Source organism: Larimichthys crocea, chromosome XXIII (genome assembly GCF_000972845.2).
Source record: "Larimichthys crocea isolate SSNF chromosome XXIII, L_crocea_2.0, whole genome shotgun sequence".
NCBI classification, from domain to species: Eukaryota; Metazoa; Chordata; class Actinopteri; family Sciaenidae; genus Larimichthys; species Larimichthys crocea.
Window position 1 is genome coordinate 10,950,971 of NC_040033.1, and position 21,186 is coordinate 10,972,156.

Here is a 21,186-nt window from a genome sequence, read left to right on the forward strand (position 1 = left end):
ACTGTATCGCGTAACTCATCTTTATCACAGAGGAACAACAGGCTTATTCTTCCAGTGCGCTCAGCTCAGGTCCTTTGAAGGAGACACTCAGCTCTTTTCTCGTCTTGATAAAACATCTGAGTTTTCATCTCACTGCCAAATGTGCTGCTGATGTCCACCGGTTCACATCATACACATGATGCACATTCACATTCAGTCAATCTGATATCCCAGTCAGCATCATATTATAGTGCTATCATGTAGTCCATGTAACTTGAGTAGTAGTCCCACGTGGACAGGAAGAAAATAATGAATCCAGAAAACAATAAGGGAGTATTGTTCATACAGACTTTAAGAGCTCATTGAGCTCCTGAATCCTCAGCTTCCTGTTTGCTTATACCTCTATACCCCAAAGCCAATGTGAGCTCTGTCAGTGCCTTGGCTGGGCTCCATCAGGAATCCCTCTGTGGAGCTTTAGGTGGCTCTCCCTGTTATTCTAGGCTTTTCGTGCCTCCGTTTGATCCTCTGCTTATCACCCAACACGGTGATTAAATGTCTAAGTCAACTGCCAGCCTTTTTCCTTTTGTGATTGCATAGCAGCAGCACATTTTTCACATGCTTCTCTATAGTGTCAACAGTGCGCCACCTGTTTTACACCCAATTACCGTACAACAGACCCAAAACACTCCAGGCTCCTTCTGAATCCATCCGCTCCAAACACAAATAGACATTACAGTAGACTGGGTCAGGAATGCTTCAGTGCACAAAAGTTGTAGATAAGTGCAGTAGGAATCTTAATTATATAGTTTAGTTAATGATATTTACAGATCACAGGTGCTCAAATAAGCAGAGGAATTCATAACATGATGACTTGAGGAAGGGATTTATGTAGCAGTGGGATTGTCTTCTCTTTCATTTAGTTTGAAAGCTTTTAAAGATTTACTGACGATACAAACTAGAGACTAATAGCCATGATGGCTTTGAGATGACATACTGTGAGTCTTATTTGACTTGTTGACATATAATAGAGCCAAAAGCTTAAAGATCGGCAGTTGTTCATTAGCTTGGCATGCTGATATATTCACTCCAAATGACAATGACAACATCTTAATATGAAGGTCTGGAGTCTGGAGAAAGGTATTGCAGTTGTTTGATGGTAGCAATATTCTGTTGTCTGGGTACCTGTTGTCCATCAAATACTGCACCATACCATGTGGAAATGTTTATAACCCTGCTTCATCTTCTTATTATTGTTCCCTTTCAATTCCTGCAGATCCCAGACCTTTATAATAGGTTCAAAGTTCCTAAACTTGAAAGAGAATTGCTTATAAACTCAGTGGCTCATAAACTGGTTCAATGTGTGACATAAATACACTACTGCCTTTTGATACCTAAGTATGCACCTTTACATATTCTGAATACTGTGAATACTTTGCAGATTCCTGCATAAATCTGTAAAGCTCTTTTTATTTAAATAACAGATTGTACATATTTATAATATCTACTTAGGATTCATGACCTGTTAGTACTTCTTTCTTTTTATTTTCTATATAGTTTTCTACTTAATATGTTTCTAATCTGCCAAAACACCAAGGTAAATTTGTTGATGATATGTTTTAGACATCCACTCCATAAAATGATCAACCATTTCAGTATGACCTCGGCTTTAAAACAAAGTTAAACACAATAACATGGATTTTCATGTATCTTGTACATCTGTGACAGTTTATGTGCAACCACTACTCTGCCCAAATCCCAAATAAGTCTATTTGGATTTCTTTTAGTGGAGTTTTATAACTGTAAGATGTCTATGAGCTCTACAACTTGACCCCATGCATAACATATTAACATAACATACTGAATAGAATAACATACAGGACATTTCTCACCATTTTGTCACCTCCATCTGAAGTGAAGCCTATGAGAAGAGTTAAATCTTAAATATTGTGTTTTGATAATGTCAGAAAGTTGCTTTTGCAATTTTTATTATTACTATTTAGTAGAGTGAGATCCCAAACGATGATGAAATAAAGTGAATGTGAACAAAATGTCAGGGTTTAAGTGATGGTACTTATGTATTAATTGCATTTCAGTAAGGAGCACTTCATCAGCACATCAAAGCTGATTCACAGTGAACACATCTCTGGTTTAAATTCCATAAAAATCCTTCTCGTCATTGGAAAATGTCGTCAGTACTGAAATTGAATGTACCAGGGTTTAAAGAGGGATTTTCTGACAGACCTATCTTTCAGAAATAATATAGACCCAGAAACTAAAGTGTTTTTGAGCACCATGACAGCGGCACACAGAAGCATATTCATGAAATGCTTGCTTTGAGTTCCATGTATATCATGTTCGGGGATTTGTGGGGAGAGCGAAAAGGCTTGCATGTAAAGGCTGTTACGTTGGCTGGTCATTTAAGCATGACGTTGGGCATGCAGACGTAGATTGAGGGCACAGTGTGGTGGTCTCTGTGTTGTTTTTAACACACAGGAACGCAGACCTGGGCATGTGGCACTGCTCTGGGCTGTGGTCTGCGGGAAGGTGAAGAACCAAGCATCTTTCTTAGAGCTCAGTCTAACAGCGTGCAAATCTTAGAGTGGCACTGAGGTCCAGTAAATCACCATGTTCCTCTCTGACTCTCAAACTGTGCTGAGGGGTGTGAATGAGCTCTTTGATAAGCATGAGGTCTGAAAGTGGGGCTTGCGCTAGTCATGGTGGCGATGAGGGGAGGGGGTGTGGTCAAACTGTTGGGCCTAACTGCAGCTCTTTGTGATGTCTTTAGGGCTTCTTCAGGATCTGAGAGGTCCCAGCTGACCCTGAACAGGGCTGTGAGTGCAACATCTATGACCCTTTGACCCTGAGGGGAGAAGTAAAGAAAAAAGAGAAGTGGGGGTTAAAGATGATGTGCAGTCAGGGAGGCAGCACAAAGTGGACCATTTGGCAGCTAGAAAAAGTCACAATGAATGGAGAATTTAGGGGAAGATAATCTCAATGACAATGATTTAATGTTTGCAATCATCAATCATTGTGAGATCATAGATTAAACATCGGTTACACTAAGCATTGCTCAGACATCTGCAGCCCACAGATCTCCATCTGTTAGATTACAAAGCACAAAGACTTGCTTACAGTAATAGAAGTTGGGAATGAGAAGCACAATGAAGAACAGGGGGTCTTGGCAGTAGAGCACAGTGGTTAAAGAACAAGCGTACAGTCAATAAAGTGGAAGAAGATTTCTGTGCTGCTTCGGTTATTGTTGCTCCAACCATCAAGTCAGCCTACAGTAAAAAAGAGGCTGGTCCCTACCTTGTTGGCTTTTTTCTCTTTAAATTACCGGTAGTGAGTTTTTTCCTTATGATGTTTAGAGGCCTGAAGAGGTAAAACTGTTAAGTAATTCACAGGAAGAAAGGAGGAAAATCTGGGGAAAAAAAAGAAGACTTTTAGTGAGCTGTAAAATCTAATTAATCTTTAGTGGAATACCTTCCCAAAAAAAGATTTAATTACAGGATCAAAATCCAATGTACAAAGGAGGCAGTGTGTAACCTACATTTAGTGCACACTAGAGACCTGGGAATTTAACTTGTTTAATATTGAAGGTGCAATATGTCTATAAATGTCTATGAAAAATCAGTGTTACTACTGAATTTAATCCAGGCATCCTCATTCAGTTCAATTGCCAAGTCTCTTTTCCGCTTATTTAATACTAACACAGTGTATTCTGTAGAAAGAGAGAACACCACTTTGTAAAAACCTTCCATAAAATAATTACTCTTTCCATTTCTTAATAAAAAATCTTCCACATTGCATAGAGATGGCATAACCCTGAAGTCTGGTCATTTAGACAACAATGGTGGATTTGAAGAGAGGCAAAAAAAAGTGAGATGACGGTATCCCAAATTTGGTTTTGAATCTAATGAAAGGATTTTAAACTGTTTTTTTTGCAGCAAATAAGCAGCAATTCTAATCTCTTCATCATAACATTGATTCACTAAATAGTGTTTTCTATGCCTGGTGTAAATCATTTCTTGTTAGAGAGATGGCTCGTTATTTTTACCACAGCATCTCAATATCATACTGGGAATCAAGTATTCATATACTGAATATATATACAGTGTGTATATGATGTATTTGATTAATAGCTGCAGGGATGTAAATTATATCCCTGGTAAAATAGGAACATCAGTCCCTCAGGATATGTAAACTTGTACGAAACGAATAATATATACATACAAGTTGGTTTGGTTTAGAAACATGCCAGGACTTCATAAAAGCACTTATCTTGACTTCCTGTTGTGCACCACTGCAATAGGAACTATTAACTAAACTAAATTAACACCAATGCAGAGATTGTTATTCACTTTATCTTAAAGTTAAGTATGAATGGCGTTTTTGTAACATAAATGTACTCACTCATGGCTGTAGTTGTGTCACATGTGACATGGAATGGCTTCCCTTGGCAAATATCTTGTTTTTCCTGTCTGTCATTTAAGATCTGCCAGGAAAAAAAAAAGGTTTTATCTAATTAAAAAGTACCCACAGCTTGGTCCTAATATAGGCTGTAGTGAACCTGATTTCAAATCCCACTGAACAAAAGAATATGTTTGACTGACAGTACTGCAGATATGTGACATTGTAATGTTGGTTTTGGCTGCTATAAACTAATTCCCTGAAGGCAATAAGAAAATAGGGGTTTACAAGGTCATATCAGTGTAACTTAACACTGTTATCACCGCTCATGTTTGATGTTAAGTGCAATAATCAGAATAAAAACAGCTCATATCAGCCTGACACTCCTTTTCCAATGGGAAGAACAGAACACTTCCCGGCAACCCTCAGCAAGGCAGCACTAAACCACAAATAATAGAAGTTAATTCCAAAGACCAAAGTCATGGGCAATAAAATCTGAGGGTCTGGAAATTTACCTGCACTGGAATGGCTAATGTGAAACCATAATTAAGTTGGTCTACCGCAAATGTCGTCAAGGTTTCTTTATTTTTTCAGACTATGACCTAAATTGAGTACATTGGCACTGAGAGTCAGGCTCATTCAGACTTTGAAGAGCTTTGTCAATAAATAGACCCATTATGAGGGCTGATCTGCGGCTCTGTTTGATGGAAAATCCCCTTTTGATTCATAGCAGGATCAGTATTTTAGTCAAAAAACAACAGTGCACTCTGGTGGTAGCAAAGAAACATTACAGCACATAAGTGCACTGCCAGGAAATACACTAAAAGTGTGCATTCTGCGTTTAACCACCAGAGTATACTACATGTCAAGATTTACTCAAGTTTAAGAGCCATGTCCTCGGCTCACCCCACAAAACTGACACTAACCTGTAAATGAGACATAAACTAGATCCATAAAATAAAGACTCCCTCTGGTGCTAATACATTAGGGCAGCAGTCATCAGTTAATCCCTTTTTATTGAGGTGGATAAGCTGAGAGACATAAAGAAAAATGTCATGGGACAAAGTGTATGAATATGATACAGAATGGAGTTTTTTTTTTTGAACCCCTGCTTGTTGGGATGTTAATCCTTAAATCATTATTGTGGTCTTTAAATGGCTCCCCTAAAATCCCCTCAAAAGACTTTCAAGCTGCTGAATTAAAGATGGTTTTATTGTTGACTGCGATGCTTTTGTAGCCAGGGACAAAAAAAAAGACTCTAACTATGTCTAATTCAATGTATAAACACTCATCCAGCTTCTTAAGTAGCTGCCCCTACATTGTAATGTGAGCAGGGAGCAAGAGGGAAGTCTGAACATAGCTTTTCACCTATGAAAGTGAAAAACGTGTCCTAATTAAACACTGACTGACCGCTGTTTGTGTGTGTGTGTGTGTCTTTTTCCATCTCTGTGTCCATGCTTTTATACTTTCTTCCTGGATTTTTTAATAGATGTAGTCTACAAGGATTCATGCATTATCAGCTTATTAAGATGAGTTGAGATGCAAGAGCAGCGGCTTGCTTAATTAAGAGAAAGATCTGACCTGAAAAAAAGAACACCAGGCAGAGGCACTTTGCTGCAGACAGGACACATTTGTAACAAAAGAACTGCCGCAAGACATTCTCTGAGGTTATTTACTGTGGTGCAGTTTGTATTTTTCAATTTGTCAAGGCTGTATCAATTACACTTAATTAGCATGAGCATGTGTTGTCATTAATTGTGCCTGCCAGACAGAAACAACATAGTTAGAGGAATAATAGCTTCATTATGATAGTACTGTGGGGGGAAAATAGTGTTTCTCCTACTATCTGTGTCATAAAAGAGATTTTCGAATCTGCAAACACAAGCAGGAAAGTGAAGCGACTTTAGGTTTTATGCAGTGCATGTCCATCTTTGACTCACTCTCTTCTTTAAGTTCACTTAATGCACGTGTGTTTGTAGACAATATATCCGGTAAACACATATGCATTTTGAAAATAGAATCATTGACATAGGCATAGTGTGAATTGGGTGTATGTTTCAGCCCTGTGATGGTGTACAATGCCTCTTGACCAAAGCCAGTATGAATTTCCATAAATAAGAGAGGGACACAGGTATATATGTCTCAAAATATCTCATAACATCTGTCTGGATTTTAAATTTCTACTCATCTAAAGACTCAATAGTGTTGGAAATCAGGTTCCCTATACAGAAATATTGGCGATATGGTAATTTGCAACTAAACTGAAGTTTTATGTTTTTATTTTAATCACTTAATTTACCTCTTACTGTGCTTTATGACAAAGAAAAAGAAAGCAATTGAAGTACTTATAATACATCATAATTATCTTGCATGGTTAAGTTCTGCAGTGACACTCAGTATGGTTTTGGCTCTGTCTTGACAAGGTTTCCAGGGGTTTTCAAACAAGTAAGGGAAACTTTAATTTGCCATTTATTTCACTCAATAAATTTCAGCGTGGAGAAAATGAGTAAAAATGGAGTAAAAGTGTAGGCTGTGCTGCTGTGCTGTATCTGATCTCCATCCTATCTTTACAGAAATAGACTGTGTCATCATCTTAGCCTCATGTAATGTGTCTCTGTGGTTATAGGACACAAAGTTTGTGAACATCCTTGTGTCCTGTGAAGCCACAGGGAGATACAACTAGAAAAGTACAATAACCCCGAAAGTACAGGTGTTTTCCCTTCAAAATAAAAGAAAAACGCATCATAAGCAGGTATTAATTCAGCAAGTGTACATTAAATTCCCCCTTAAGTCGCATTCAACATTTTCCAGCAGCAGATTCAATCGATTGTAAATCCTCTAGAAGATCATGAGAAAGTGTTTATGTTTTTATTTCTCAGAACCTGTTGCTGTGGTTTTATTTTGAAAACAACATCCGGACATGAGTGTGTATTGTGTTTAACTTGGCTGGTCCTGCTCTGCGTTAAAGGCTGCTGGGAGGCTGGATGAACATTTTAGAAGTCACATGGACTCAACTTTCAAACTGGTGTCCTTTACTTGTCCGCTCCTCTGTGAGCAGCTGTCTCACGTTGTGTTGTGATTTCCATCTTAAAAACTTTTCAAACTTTTTATGCGTTTTCATCCATTATCCCGGCATTGTTTTTATTTTTTATTTTTAAAAAATATACTTTTCGTGGACTTCCAGCGCAGAAACCGGTTTCCCTCATCAGTTTTTGGGGGGAATGCTGCAAACTTTGCAACACCTTCGCATGTGAAAACAAAAAAACAAAAATCACTTTGGTGATGTGAAACTTTTTTTTTGCCGAAGGGAAATAAGGTTTGCATTTATTTACTCACAATGACTGAGGAGAGCAGGAGTGAACACAGAGCTGAAAGCGGGAAGGATCTGGAGAAACAGCTCCGGCTGCGAGTGTGCGTCCTAAATGAAGTTTTAAAGACTGAACGGGATTATGTTGGGACACTAGAGTTTCTCTCGGTGAGTTTTTGAGAATAATTCTAATCAGAGACGACACAAAACTGCACATTTAACTCAAGAAAATAAAACCCCAGAGCAAACAGACAAAAACAGCCAGCCTGTTTAGTATGCATGGTGCATCAGTATGCATCAGGCTCCAGACCAAGATGTGTTACATGTTAATATCCTGCAGCACAAACTCCCCCTGCATGCTCCTGTTTATTTTATTAATGTCTAACACGAAACTTTTCATTTGTTACCTGTAGCGCTCTCTGAACCCGTCCAGTTTAGTGGAGATATTAACTTTTCAGATTGCAAGTGTGAAATTGGGAAAGCAGACACAAAAAAGGCATGGCACAGCTTTAGTGCTTGCACAGCCAGTGTGATGTTTATAATCCTCTTCTCAGTCTACTCATCGGCTGTTAGAGGCTCATAGTGGTTTATCTGGCAATAATTTATTTAAACAGTCATCACTGGGTTTTTAAAGACCACAGATCACAACAAAAGAAAGTGTTTAAATGTCAGAATTCTCATAATATTTACTACTTAGGAAGTGTTTACCTCTGGATTGTTGTCCCCATTTTCTCAATCATTCCATGTTAACCTGAAGGAAAGAACAAGCTAAAAAAAAATTCATCTGGGAAAACGTCTATAATGACATCTGTATTTCAGCTCAGTGTCTTTGTCACACTCAAGCATGTAACTTGTGCTGTTCCATATCATTACCTCACTTCTCACACAGTGTAGAAAATCCAGGAGAGCGAGTTTTACTGCTTCCAGTGCCAGCTTCTGATCAAATCCAGAAGCAGGGCGTCTTGCCAAGGACGGCACAGGTGGACTCAAATGAAAACCACTGGCACTCAGCTGGTAACACATCTCCGGCCGCACACTGTGCATAACTCTTGGTTGCTGCAACACAGGATTGATGTGCTGTCAGCTTGATGGCATTACATAAAAGTAACACCTAACCTCAAAGGCTGGAGGGAAGAGAAACTTTGGCAGTGTCTCCTGTTTTAAAAGCAGAACGCTGTGAAAAGTTGCCACTGTGCAGAGTTGATGATCAAGTCTTATTTGACAAACAAAGCTGAGGCTGCTGAGAATGTGAGAAGTGAAATATCTTGCAGTAAAGCCCTGATATGATGTGATCTGTGCTGTGGGTTTGGAGGGCTTCCACCGTGTTTCCTCAGCAGTTTCAGCTTCTCCGAACAATGGGAACTTTGCCGGGAAATCAGGTTGAAGGGGCACTGTGTTGTGTGTCATTAAGAGTGCTATTTCCCAGACCACATTTATGAACGTGTACACCCTGACCTCCCTCCCACTGCCCAGATGTTTCCAATGTTGGACAGAGAGACCAGGGAGGGGGTGCAGCTCTATCTGGCCTTTCTTAGAAGTGGCATCACTGGAGAAATGGAGGAGGCGATTACATTAGGGAATGTGTCCTCTGTCCTGGTGGTGGGGGTTTGGGGAATGCAGCCAGCCCTCCTTCATCTCCCCTGTTGTGCTGGAACTGGGATTCATTTCAGAAGTGTCTGATCCTTACAAGGCAACTCTGTTCTGGGACTGGGAATGTCAGGATGGATGGATCAGATTGAGATCTCACAGTGAAAGATAACTATTGTTAGTTTAGCTGCATGTCATAGCTGATGGGGCTGGTTGATGTTGATGATAAAGAAGCTAGAAAGTGAGTTAAAAAGACAAGGAGTCACAATTATCTACAGTCTTATCATCCGTGAGGTCCTGGGGAGCATCGAGGAAGATACTCACAGTGATCAAAGACAGCCCAACTTGGGAGAGGGGTCACATTGAACACTTTCATCTGATCACACACCCAAACGCACGCCTGCCTCCCCCGCTTCCTCTACTGCCAGTTACGAACCACACAAGTTTCAGTGTGTCTAGAGGTCAGAATGGAGAACAACCCGCTCCCCCCCCCCTCTGTGAGACTCCCTGGTGGGATAATCCAGGGGACTCCGAGTACCAGCAGGGAAGGCGTAGACGGGATATTGCTCGAAGGGTGAAAGGGAAAAGGGTAGAATGGATCTTTGCAGTAGATATTGCCAGATAGGGTGAAGGGGGAGGAGGGGGGGTGTGGAGATCTCCACAAGTGGCTGGGCTTGGTGCCTTTTCTTGTAAACCATATTTCCTGGAGGAGGAATTCCTCCGAGGTTAGGAAATGCTGGGGAACAATGAGGCTCCGGTCAGTAGCCGAAGTTGAACAGTAGAGCAGAGATTGCTGCTGCTGATCCGTGGGACTTAAACACAATGCACCTCGCACATGCTTTACTCTTAAGGTAGTGGAAAATAACAGAGATGATTAGAGCAATTTGTCTCAGGATAGTCTGAGTCCATTGTGCGGGCGTACATAACCTCTCGTGGGAAAAATATGCAGATTGCATCTTGAACGTCTCAGCATTATAGGCACCACCTTTTGGACTGCATGTACTAAACTTACACCGTAGTCTGACAGCGAGAGGAAGGCTTCTGGGGAAGCTGTCTGAAATATCTTACATAATGAACAATTATAGCTGGAGATAGTGGGCGGCGGTGGTCACTGGTGTTTATTTTGGACGGCTACGAGCCAATAAAATGCCGGTCATTCTTAGAAATGTCTCAATGAGGGGAACAAATCACGACTTAATGTAAACAGTCACTTTAATGAGGTGTTCTGTAGTTTTCTTTAGTGAGCGTGTCAAATGAAATACTTTTTCTTAAGCTTCTGCCATTGTTCACTGTTGATAGAGAGACACTGAGAGCCATGTGCTTGCATGATAAGCACTTAGGAGAGAGAATGCAAGAAAGGACAACGAAGGAAACCTTTCATGTCCTGATTCTGGAGCGAGATCTCAGCCACAACTTAACTTAATATATTCCAAAGAGCTTTGCAGTGCATTAAGTGGTCCCTCAGCTGTTGCCTTCCTCTCCCCAACAAAAGCCTGCTGAACTACGAAGCAGCCACAGTGTAATGTTTAAAACATTATTAATCCCTTGCATGAATTGAAAATTAATAAATGTGGTTTAAGATATTGTGGTGCGACAGAATCTCCACATTTCAAGAAAAATTCCATATGTATTTTCAGATCTTTTGAATGCAGCTGCATACGATTATCCTTGTTATATTTTGGGGTTTTATGTGTAAAGATTATTGGTCAGCAAACACGTCGTTGGTCACTTTTAGTCAGTAAATTTTTCAGAGAAAAGGGCTGCAGGAAGTCATGTCAGGAATCAAGCCTAATGGAGAAAGCAGCCGCAAGGAGGGATAATTTACTGGCACTCCCAGGTGTTCAAGTGAACCGTGTGTTAGTGTGTGTCTGTTTGTGTACAGAGGTTTCTCCTGTCTCGTTCTTGCAAGGTTTGGGTTTGTTTACATCCCAGCTGAGACGATCAGGTTGGCTAGACCAAGAAGTTTTGCTTCTAACATATGAGAAGTGAGCAGTCCTGAAGGTCACGAAAGGTCCTCACACACAGGTCACGACCTCCTGTTCCTATCTCTTTCCTGTCTGTTAATCTGTAGACTTCATGCCAAATGCCAGCTCCCCTCTGTGTTCCGTTGGAAACAGGAATGGAAGATGCTGGCTGGTCAGTGTGTCCTGATTTGACAAAAACTCTGAAAACAAAACTGTGTAAACAGAGAAAAGCTTTCAGTGTGTGTGTCTCCAGTATCAGGCTATATATGGATACATGTGTTTATGTAGGAAAACAAAGCAAAAATAATCTTTTTTCGATTTTAAGAAATCATGTCACAATTTAAGTGAGAATTATTAAAGTATGAAAACTTACCATGTAGTATTTTACTCACAGTAAAAAGCTAATTTAATTGGTTGTTGACCCGTGTACAGGTGAGAAGTCAGAAATGTTAAGAGCTGCTGTCTGGTTCTGTTGGAGGAGGAGCAGAAGGAGATTCAGGGTTAAAGAGTGCAAAAGCAATTTTCGTTTATGTGTTTAATTAGACTGACACCACGTGATATAGCCCACAGTAGAGATTCTACAAAGCTATTTAAATAGTTTTATAAGTGACAGATCAGATAAGACGGTCTGTATCTGCATTTTCATTGCTTACATTAGTTTGTCTCTACCCTGGGCTGCACTTGGTGATAAGAGATTCCACGGAGAGCAGCATGTTCGCATAGGCTGCTGATTCTGCCCCGATTGTGCTCTTCTTTATTCCGTAATTACTCCCTTTATTCAGAGCTGATGGTCGCCCCATCGCACTGTTGCTACCTCCTATGCCATCTAACCTGTCATGTACATCAAATATCTCTTTCTGCTGCTCTTTCTATCTAGTTTTACACCACTGTGTGCTTGAGGAAGCAGTGACTGTATATGGTCCATCTATTATGGATTATGTGTTGACAAGATGCAAGGTGCATTTTTCCATTTTCTTTCTGTGTAGAGGTTTATTTTGATCCCTACTGCACTAAATTGGAGCCTGTTTCTACTTACTTACTTATTCCATGTACACAAGTGCCTGTTCTTTTATGTTTGTGCGTGTTTGTAAGGTGATACATTTTTCTCCTTGACTCTGTTTTTATAATTGGATTAGGTCAGTCCCTCTACTCTGAGAATACAGATAGTTTCTCTCTTATGTCTGTGCCCAGTGTGAGGCCCCTAAAGTGATGATGTGGCTCTCTTGCATTTCAATTTCACACCACTGTTGCCACTACACAAGAGGCCTGCCAGATTATTGGGAAATGCATTCAGTCTCCGTTTGCTCATACTGTATATTTATTTTGTGCCTTTTTAAAGTTTTGCAGCATCAGTAGATGCATTGTGTTATAAATGTGTGCGTAAACCTGTTTAGCACCACGTCTTAAAGCTAAATCTGTCTTTTAGCCAGCCTGAAAATGAATGATTGTACGGATTAGCTCTGCAACAACAGAGCCCTCTCCTGCAGAGCATTTTGTGTCAACCTTGAGTCCCATATCAATAAAAACAGAGTGGGATAATCCTTCATCTTCGCATTCTGCTGTGGGAGCTGCTGTGTTTTGCATTCCTTTCAATATTTTATCCATTTCATCTTTACAAAGAAAGATTTAGCAGTTTCCTAGATGCAGCAAATGTGATTAGCATTGGAAAACATTCAGTAACATGCATGGCTACATCATGCCAAATTGTAGAATAAATATTGAATATTGTAATGTTCAGAGAGTCTTGAGGATGAATTTGATTTTAAGGGTTGTTTTTAATCTCTCTAAGGTTGCCAAAGTGAACGGTTTTGCTTGGGTAAAGATCCTCTATGCTGCTTCTGTTTAGACATTTCACCTATATAAATGTAGTTTATTTTAAATAGTTCACCATTAATATTCACTGTTTAGGTGAGTGCTAAATTACAAGATAGATACTAGGCTCATGTCTATATGGTGAACATGACACTAAAACCAGCAGCTGGTTAGGCAAGTGTAAAACATTTACGTTTAGTTGACTCTTTTATACAAAAGGACTTACAGGGTGCAATTTGGGGTTCAATATCCTGCCCAAGGACACTACGACATGCAAACTAGAGCAGCTGGGGATCGAACCACCGATCATCTGATTAGTGGACAACCCGCTGTATCTCCTGAGCCATAGCCGTCCGTAAAAAGTGGAAACGGGGTGAAACATCTCGCCTGGCTGATAATGAACAGTGATAACAAAATCTGATGGGGGAGTTCTGATTATTTTAGACTGAGGGAACCAGCAGAGACTCAAAGTTTTTACACCTTTTTGTTCATAGCAAACAAATGAGATATCATATGTTAATTATTGAGCTTTAGAGGTGCTTCTGGGCAGATTTAGTTCGCTGTTTCCCCATGTGTCCAGTCTTTATGCTGAGCTAACCAGCTGCTTTCTTCTAAACTGCAGTTGAGTATTAGTTAGAGACAAAGAAACTGCTTTTAGTTCCTTTCTAGTCTACTCAGTGACTATTGATGACTGTTTGGTTACAGTGTTTTACACCTTCTTTCTGTCCCCTGAGCAGGTTCTTGCACTGTAGAGACTTCTTTTGCTTTTGTGTCAGAGGCCATTTTTCAAGCAGGATTTCCTTCCTTCCTGGCCCTCCCCGTCTTTACATTGTGCTGCATGTTTCCTGCTTCAACACACACACACACACACACATACACACACACTCGCACACTTCCCCCACTGTCTACACCGGGCCAGGGAAAGAAGAGTTGCCCACTTGGCAACGTTAGGCTTCATTGCATAGGGGATAGGGCTGCAAGGACCCCTGCATTGAATCCATCAAGTGGATTCAGCTCAGGAGGCAGAGGTGGTGCTGTCCTGCTGCCCAGAGGAGAAGGCAGCCTTTGATTTAGCCAGTGCCAGCTGCCTGGTCACATGGTGCTTACGTGCGTCAAGTAGAAGAGTGGCGGGACTACGGTAGACACTTGTCAGGACGCTCATGGAGTGTGAAGGAGGTCATCATCACAAGGGGGCCTGTGTTTTAGCTGGCGTGCTCTGCCGCAGGGAACACACACACACACATATGCACACACACACACTCAGATCAGTATGCCTGCCGTGTCGGTTTAGCACTCTCAAACCTGCTTCAGCATTGCCATAATCTTCCATGACAGTAGAAGAAGTACAATATGTTTACAAGTTAATAAAGGCTGTTCTGAGGCTCATTTACCAGATGAGGGTATTGTTTGTAAAACAAAACAAAACAAAAAAAAGCATGGACCATGTGGTTTGGTATCATAAAGTCTCCCATAAACTCTGTATTTCAGCCCTCGCTTCTTTTCAAATTTTGACTTTTTTTTGATGAAGTGTCCTCGGGATATGTTTAGACGAGTTTGCATGCTCTTTCTTCGTGGTTTAAACTCACACTTTCCATGGCATTCATGTCTCTGTCCATCCTGCATTTCTGGGCTCAGAATCCATAAACATCCAGAACAGCCCAGACAGACATGATGGGAAATTCCACTTCACTTCAAATTATTTAATTAAGCACTCGAATCAGATTTTCTATAGAAGCCTTGAGAGTTAGACAAGTATCTCTCTGTCTGGAAGCACGTCTTGTCCATAGACATCCTTTCCTCTGTCTGTCTGTCTGTCTGTCTGTTTTATTTTCAGTTTCTGAAAATGAATCTTTAATACCAACAACTGGACCTTGTTTTAGGCAATGAGCAAGCCACTGCATTCAACATTTCTAAATAGCTAAAAACTAGAGGTCAAATGAGTATATTTTATCAAGTTTTTATGGCAAATGCCGGTGCTGTAGTACTTAAGATTTGTTTTGAGACTGCACTTTTACTTGGTCTTGTCTTGGTCTTAGAGGAATCAGGCTTTTATTTCAAGACTGATCAAGACTACAACTGCAAGGATATCAGTAAGTTGCCTGTGCATTGTCTGATTTTTTTTTTTTATTAACAGCATTACAGTGATGTAAAACCTGCTTCAAATGCAACCAATAATAACTTGACTCATTTCTAATTTGAAATTTATGTTACTGTTAATGGTCACCCCTCCCCACCCAACCTTCACATGCACTCCAGAAACGTGAATACAGAAGATGAAGAAGCTGTGGCTGTCTGGGAGCCAAACCTTGTGTAATAAAATGTAGCTACCTAGATCACAAAGGGTTAATCTACAAAACAGCTTTAAAGAAAATGAATGAGGTGAATATTAGCTACCTAAGTAGGCTATATACTGTCTGGTCTTGGTCTTGGTTTTGACTTGATGTCAACCCCTATCAATAGATAGATCAATAGACTCATGGCTTTTCACATTATACAGTCACTTCCTGCATTGTTCTCATCAAGACATTGATTAAAGCAGTTTTAAAGTTGCCGTCAGTATATTTTAAACAGATCTGTTCGTGCCGTGGTTATGAAAATTTCACCTTGTTGTTTGTACAAAGTGAAAATGTCATTGAAACGCCAGTCGAGTTGAATGCAAAGATCTACATTTCTGTTGTGATAAAGTTAGATATCTGTTGCAAAATCAACCAGGCAGGTGCCATCTGGGAAACTCGATATCTAAAATGTACGCTTTAATTGAAAAATAAAAGCAAATATCCCTGAGTAGCTAAATTACAAAGAAAGTCCAGGAAAAATAAATCTATTACTCCTTTCTTCACAAAGATGAGCACACTGCTTTCTCATTATTAATAACATTTATCAGCAAAAAAGTAAATTGCTGACTTAAATAGTATATAAGCTAAAGAAGCAGAAGTTCAGGCTGGTTTCCATTCTTTCTTATTTGAAAGACAAAGTGCTCTAAATCAAGCTGAGGTCTATAGTGCTCCGTTGCACCCATGTTGGCTCGGTGCCTCCTGCTCTGTCCATTCACAGACAGAAAGAAAGGCATGATGAGTAAAGCCCTGGCAGGAAGGGATATTTGTACTGGTGGGAATGCTCTCAACAGTTGTGCTTGTGGAGAAACTAGTAAGGTAGCTGTTCAATTCTCCATTGACAGAGTCCGGTTCTATGTGTGAGGCTGACGCTGCAAGTTTCCTTTTTTCTTGCCAGTCCTGCTGAGATGGATGGTAAGGGAGGAGGGGGCCTCCAGTGGACGATTTGAAGTCTAAAGTGGTAATCAAATACAGTCTGGGTGTGTGACAGTCATGCTTGGAAGTGTGCCACAGATTGGGAGACTGATTATTCTGCTTAGTCATCTCGCAGATCAATTCAGAGTCCTGGTGTGTGGCTCTGATGGGAATTGCCAGCTATCAGTGGGTAATGGTTTGCTCGGCTGCACATGGAGATTGGGGAAGCATGGCAGGGTTGGTCTCTAAAGACTAACTGTCATCTACTGGTGGCAGGTCTCACTACTTAATATCCAATTTCACAAGTCAAAAGATCTTCCTAATATGCTGAAGATGTCTGCCATTTCTGGTGCCGTGATGGGTGAAATTGAACAGACCCACAGCAGGTCAGGTATTTAGTTTAACGGACATGACCACAAGCGTCATTTTATGCTTATGTGCTTATTTCACTCCAGTGTCAACTTTGCAAGTAGCTCTCCAGGAGTCGGGCGCAGACATCGAGCAGACATATTCATTAGATAAATTGCCTCATTCCAGCTCCAGCTGTTTTATGTGTTGCCTTGGGTGCCAGGGTCACTGGAAGGACGAGAATAGCATCAAAGAGGACAATTTTTCTTTACCCTTCACAGACAATAGTGAGTTCTTGGAGATGCCTCAAAGCATATTTCTGGGTTGGTCTGAATTTTTTGGTTAACAATCCAGATTTTTTTCCTGCATTTTTCACAAAACAGGCATTTCCTAAAACAATAAACTTTCAAATGATATTCCAGATATGCTCTCTTAATGTCCTAAAAGAATTTTTTTTAAGCTATAATACTTCATTTATTTGTGGGAGTCAGCTGGTGCTTAAACAGACCTTTAAACTGAAAGGGGGAAAAAGACAAATGAACTTTTGTCCAGCAGAAGAACCTGTATTCTCTGTTTTTAATTAAAACCTGAGGCCCTGCTTTGAGCTGTGCAGATGAGCCTTAATAGTCGCTCCCAAGATAGACATATTAACATTCCCCGCTGTATTTATAGCGTCTGTTTCCTGTATACATTCCCCGTGGAAAGAAACGGGACAGTTTGGGAAAACTAGCCAGAGATCTAATACGATGGGAAGCTCAGGATGACTCCTGGAGGTGTCATCAGGACCTGTTAAAGACAGGAGGCTTCAGGGAGAGAATCACTACAAAGAGCCTTTTCTCTCTTTTCCGGATGTTCCCCAGTGTGCTCACAGCGTCAGAGACAGACTCTGTCTCTGGTCAGGCCTTTTTGGGGGAAGTTCGGTTTTTGCTTGCCAGGAATTTGGTGTGTGTGTGTATAGGTGTGTGTATTGGAGGCCTCTTTGCAGGAGATTTAACCCTGTAATGTTGAATTCCCGGTTTAAAAGCAGTTCCTCTGTGCAGGAAGTATGGTAAAGGCACCATATCCTCCCTACAGGGTTGTCGTGTTAAGAAGGCCAAACAAGGCCGTCTTTCTTTTCCTCTCTTCCTCGCCCTCCTCTACTTCCTCTCTATCTGTTTATTCTTTCTGCTGCATCTCTGTCAACCTCCCTCAAGTTCTCACCAATGCAGACACGTGCACACACACACACAAATCACAGCAAACACAGAGACTCAGGTGTTTTTGGAGAGCTTGCCTGAGGTTGCCAAGCTGCTAGCGCACCTGTTACCTGCTGTCCTGCTGTACTGTTATGCAGAGTGCTTTACTTTTCATCCTGCCATCCTGGGGGGGACAGATGCATGACAAAGAAACATACACATACTGAAAAAGACTGTTACATTAATGAGCATAACTTCACAGTCTGGTGATTCACTACAGTGGGCTCTTTCGTTTAGAAGCTTTTGTTTGTGTCTCCATCTCTGGCTTTGAATGGTCTTTGTCTCGTCTTTTTTTTTTGCTTTGTTTTTTTACAAGAGACTATTCTTTCACAGATGGTGGAATAGACTCTGATAAAATACACATATCTGTAGAAACATCATTATAAATTGTAATCTATAATTTACAAAATTAAATATAATACAAAATGGACAAATTCTTGTGTACACAGAGAGTTTATGCATGTGTGTTTGTTTGCCAACTCTCCAATCATGACAACAAAGCAGATCAGTGAATCACCAGTAGACAAAAGAGGTAGTATGTCCAATAGACCCAGAAAGGCCTATTCATTCTTCCAGAGTTTATACTGGTGACCAGTGCCAATGAACTCAGATTGGACCTTTTTCCATTGTTAGCAACAGATCCCACATCACAGCAATAGCAATCAAACTTTGGTAACAGAAGAAGTTTTAAAATTGTGCTGACAGATGTACTATATGCCTTTTTGTTTTACTCCTTTTTAATAACTCTGCTTCAGTATTTTTAATTTCAGGGAGAGCATGGTGTTCTACAGTCGAAGCAATCGACCCACAGGGACCTAAAATGGTTGTTTTGCGTGTAATACATCAAACAGGGCCTGTGTTCCTGCCCACTCCTCCAATAGCTTTAACTTAAATGCATTAGCAGATGTTTGAGGCTAGCTTTGTACTTGATTCAAACAAATTTTTGTAGCATGGGAGCAGCTAAAAAGCTTTCTGTTATTTTCTTCTTTTTTTTTTATCAAAGCAATTTGCTACATCATTTTGCTCTCTTGGATCTGTTTAACGCTCTTTTCTTCTCAGGGTTGGGATTTGTATTCCCATCACAGCCCATCTGCCGGGTGTGTGGCTGCGTAACGTGATCAACAACATGCTTTTTCTGTTCTCTTTGCACTTTCTTCGTTCTCTTGTCCGCTTAATTTGCATTTACTCTAGCAAGCACATGCTCAGTTGGCAAAAATACTGTACACACACTTTATTTTAAATCCCAAGAATGTCCATCATTGTCCTCTTGTTATATCATTGTTAGTGTACATGTTTGAGGAAGCAAGTGGCCTCTGTTTTTGCCAAACTCTCTGGTGTGATTCATCTGTTTCATTGACACGGAGATTAACATATACAGGAGGAGTGGCTAGCCTTCCGCCAGTTGCATCTTTCCAATCTGGCAGAGGGATGCCGAGGGGGGACAACATTGCATAATGTCCATTCACAAAGTGTCCTGAACTCACTTGGCGCAACCACACTCTGTCGGCATGGAAACAGCCCTCCAGCCAGTCTGTTACCCCTCTCCCTTTCCTTTCCCACCAAAGTCCAGAGGATGCTGGGTGTAATTCCAACTAGCCTACTTTTTTGCTGCAGTTATTGAGCGAGCTGTCACTCATGTTGGATCGAGGCAGTTTTCCGTTCCAGAGCAACTGCTCAGTCATAGTAAGTAGGTAATGGGAAGGTCTATAATGCGGCCTGCAGGTCTGCTAACTAAACCCGATTTCAGTCTCCAGATTTGAGTTTTACCGTGACAGTGAAGGTCAGGTTGTTATCCCGTTTTCTTCCCACACATTTGAGCAATACTGCTTCACAAGCAGTACAGCCTAGGATTTCCACTACCACACCTTTGTTGCTCACAGCATGCGAGCTATAGTGTTGATTAATGGCAGGTAGAGCCACATTCAGTGATTGGACCAATCAATTCATCAGACCCATCTGCTCCGTGGAGTAATGAAAACTTTAATGGGGTTTTAATGTGCAGTCTCCTCTCAGCCATCAGAGTGGCAATCCAGGTGATTATACCTGGGCTGCGGGGAATGAAATGACATTCTGAGAGAGGTTTTTTTTTCTTGTTGATACATGATTAAGGATAGAAAATGTGCGTACTGTATGTTCAACGGATATGACAAGAAAATAACAGCTGCTGCTTAATTCTTTTGCCAACTAAAAGAAGAAGAAAAAAAGTGATTTTTAGATTTGAACCGCTTCGAATGAGTGATGTGTGTGTATCTTGGTGTGTTTGTGAGGGTGAGTGGATGCCATATGGGAGATAATTTTCTCTGAATGTCCAATGAAAAGAACATTGCAAAAAAAACGCTGATTTTGTCCAACTCTTTTATCATCTTTGTCTTCTGAACCCTTTACTCTAACTTTACTGCCAATGATAAAAACAAACTATACTCAATGCAAAATCTGCTTGTGATTCAGTAGAGGCCAGTGCCCAGACATGTTGTATTCCTGCTAGACAGCACATCCAGTCCTAGGGAACAAAATGTGTCCCTCTGGAATTCAATTGGTCGTTACAGAGTATGAGGACAAAGACGGCAACCGTGGTGGACGATGAGTGGAAATGAGTTTCTAAAAAAAATGGACTGAAGTCAGAGGTAGAGTCAAGTCTCAAAACTGCATCTTTTAAATTGAATTAGTTTCTAGTTAGTAACTATTAACAACATAGACCGAACAGTATATTCTCTCTTGTACCCAAAGCTTTAAGCCAGAGAACAGATGCTCTGCTCCGCTATCCAATCGAGACAAATCCTGGACATGCTCTGCTGACACTGAATTACAATACTGGATTTGTATGACTCATACAACACTAGATTTAAATACAATACATTCAGGCTTTTACAAAAGCTGTGCATTATGTACTGCAGTGCTGTCAGGTACTGTAAATGCAAACCTGGAAATGGGCTTATATTCACAGTCAACCTGGGTGCTGTTATTGTGTCCATAAATCCATTCAGCTTCCCATTCACTGTCCGTGGAGCTGCTCCAGGATCAGTCTCTTAACGACGTCAACAAGGCAGTCTTGGCGGTGTCTTTGGAAGAGACATGTTCGTTTTCCACAAATCAAGTCTGAACCGTCCACACAACTGGAGGAATAACATGAGCAGCGTCTCAAATGAGTTGTTCAGACTTTTGTGAGTCTATTCTCTGTGTGGTATTTATCTTAAACTGTGTGATAGATGTTTTCAATTTTACAGCATCACTTCTGCACGACAAAAACACTTCCTTATCTTTTGGGTGATAACACAATTTATTATCTCTATCCACCC

General features: G+C 40.6%; 1 protein-coding gene across 1 annotated transcript in view; it reads left to right on the forward strand.

Moving 5' to 3' along the window:
• Positions 1-7,369: 7,369 nt before the first annotated feature.
• prex2 (phosphatidylinositol-3,4,5-trisphosphate-dependent Rac exchange factor 2) overlaps positions 7,370-21,186 on the forward strand; it is an 85,664-nt gene continuing 71,847 nt past the window's right edge. Inside the window, exon 1 of the mRNA XM_019273722.2 lies at positions 7,370-7,864. Coding sequence (XP_019129267.1) covers positions 7,727-7,864 — 138 coding nt within the window. The 5' untranslated portion in view covers positions 7,370-7,726. The remainder of the gene's footprint in view (positions 7,865-21,186) is intronic.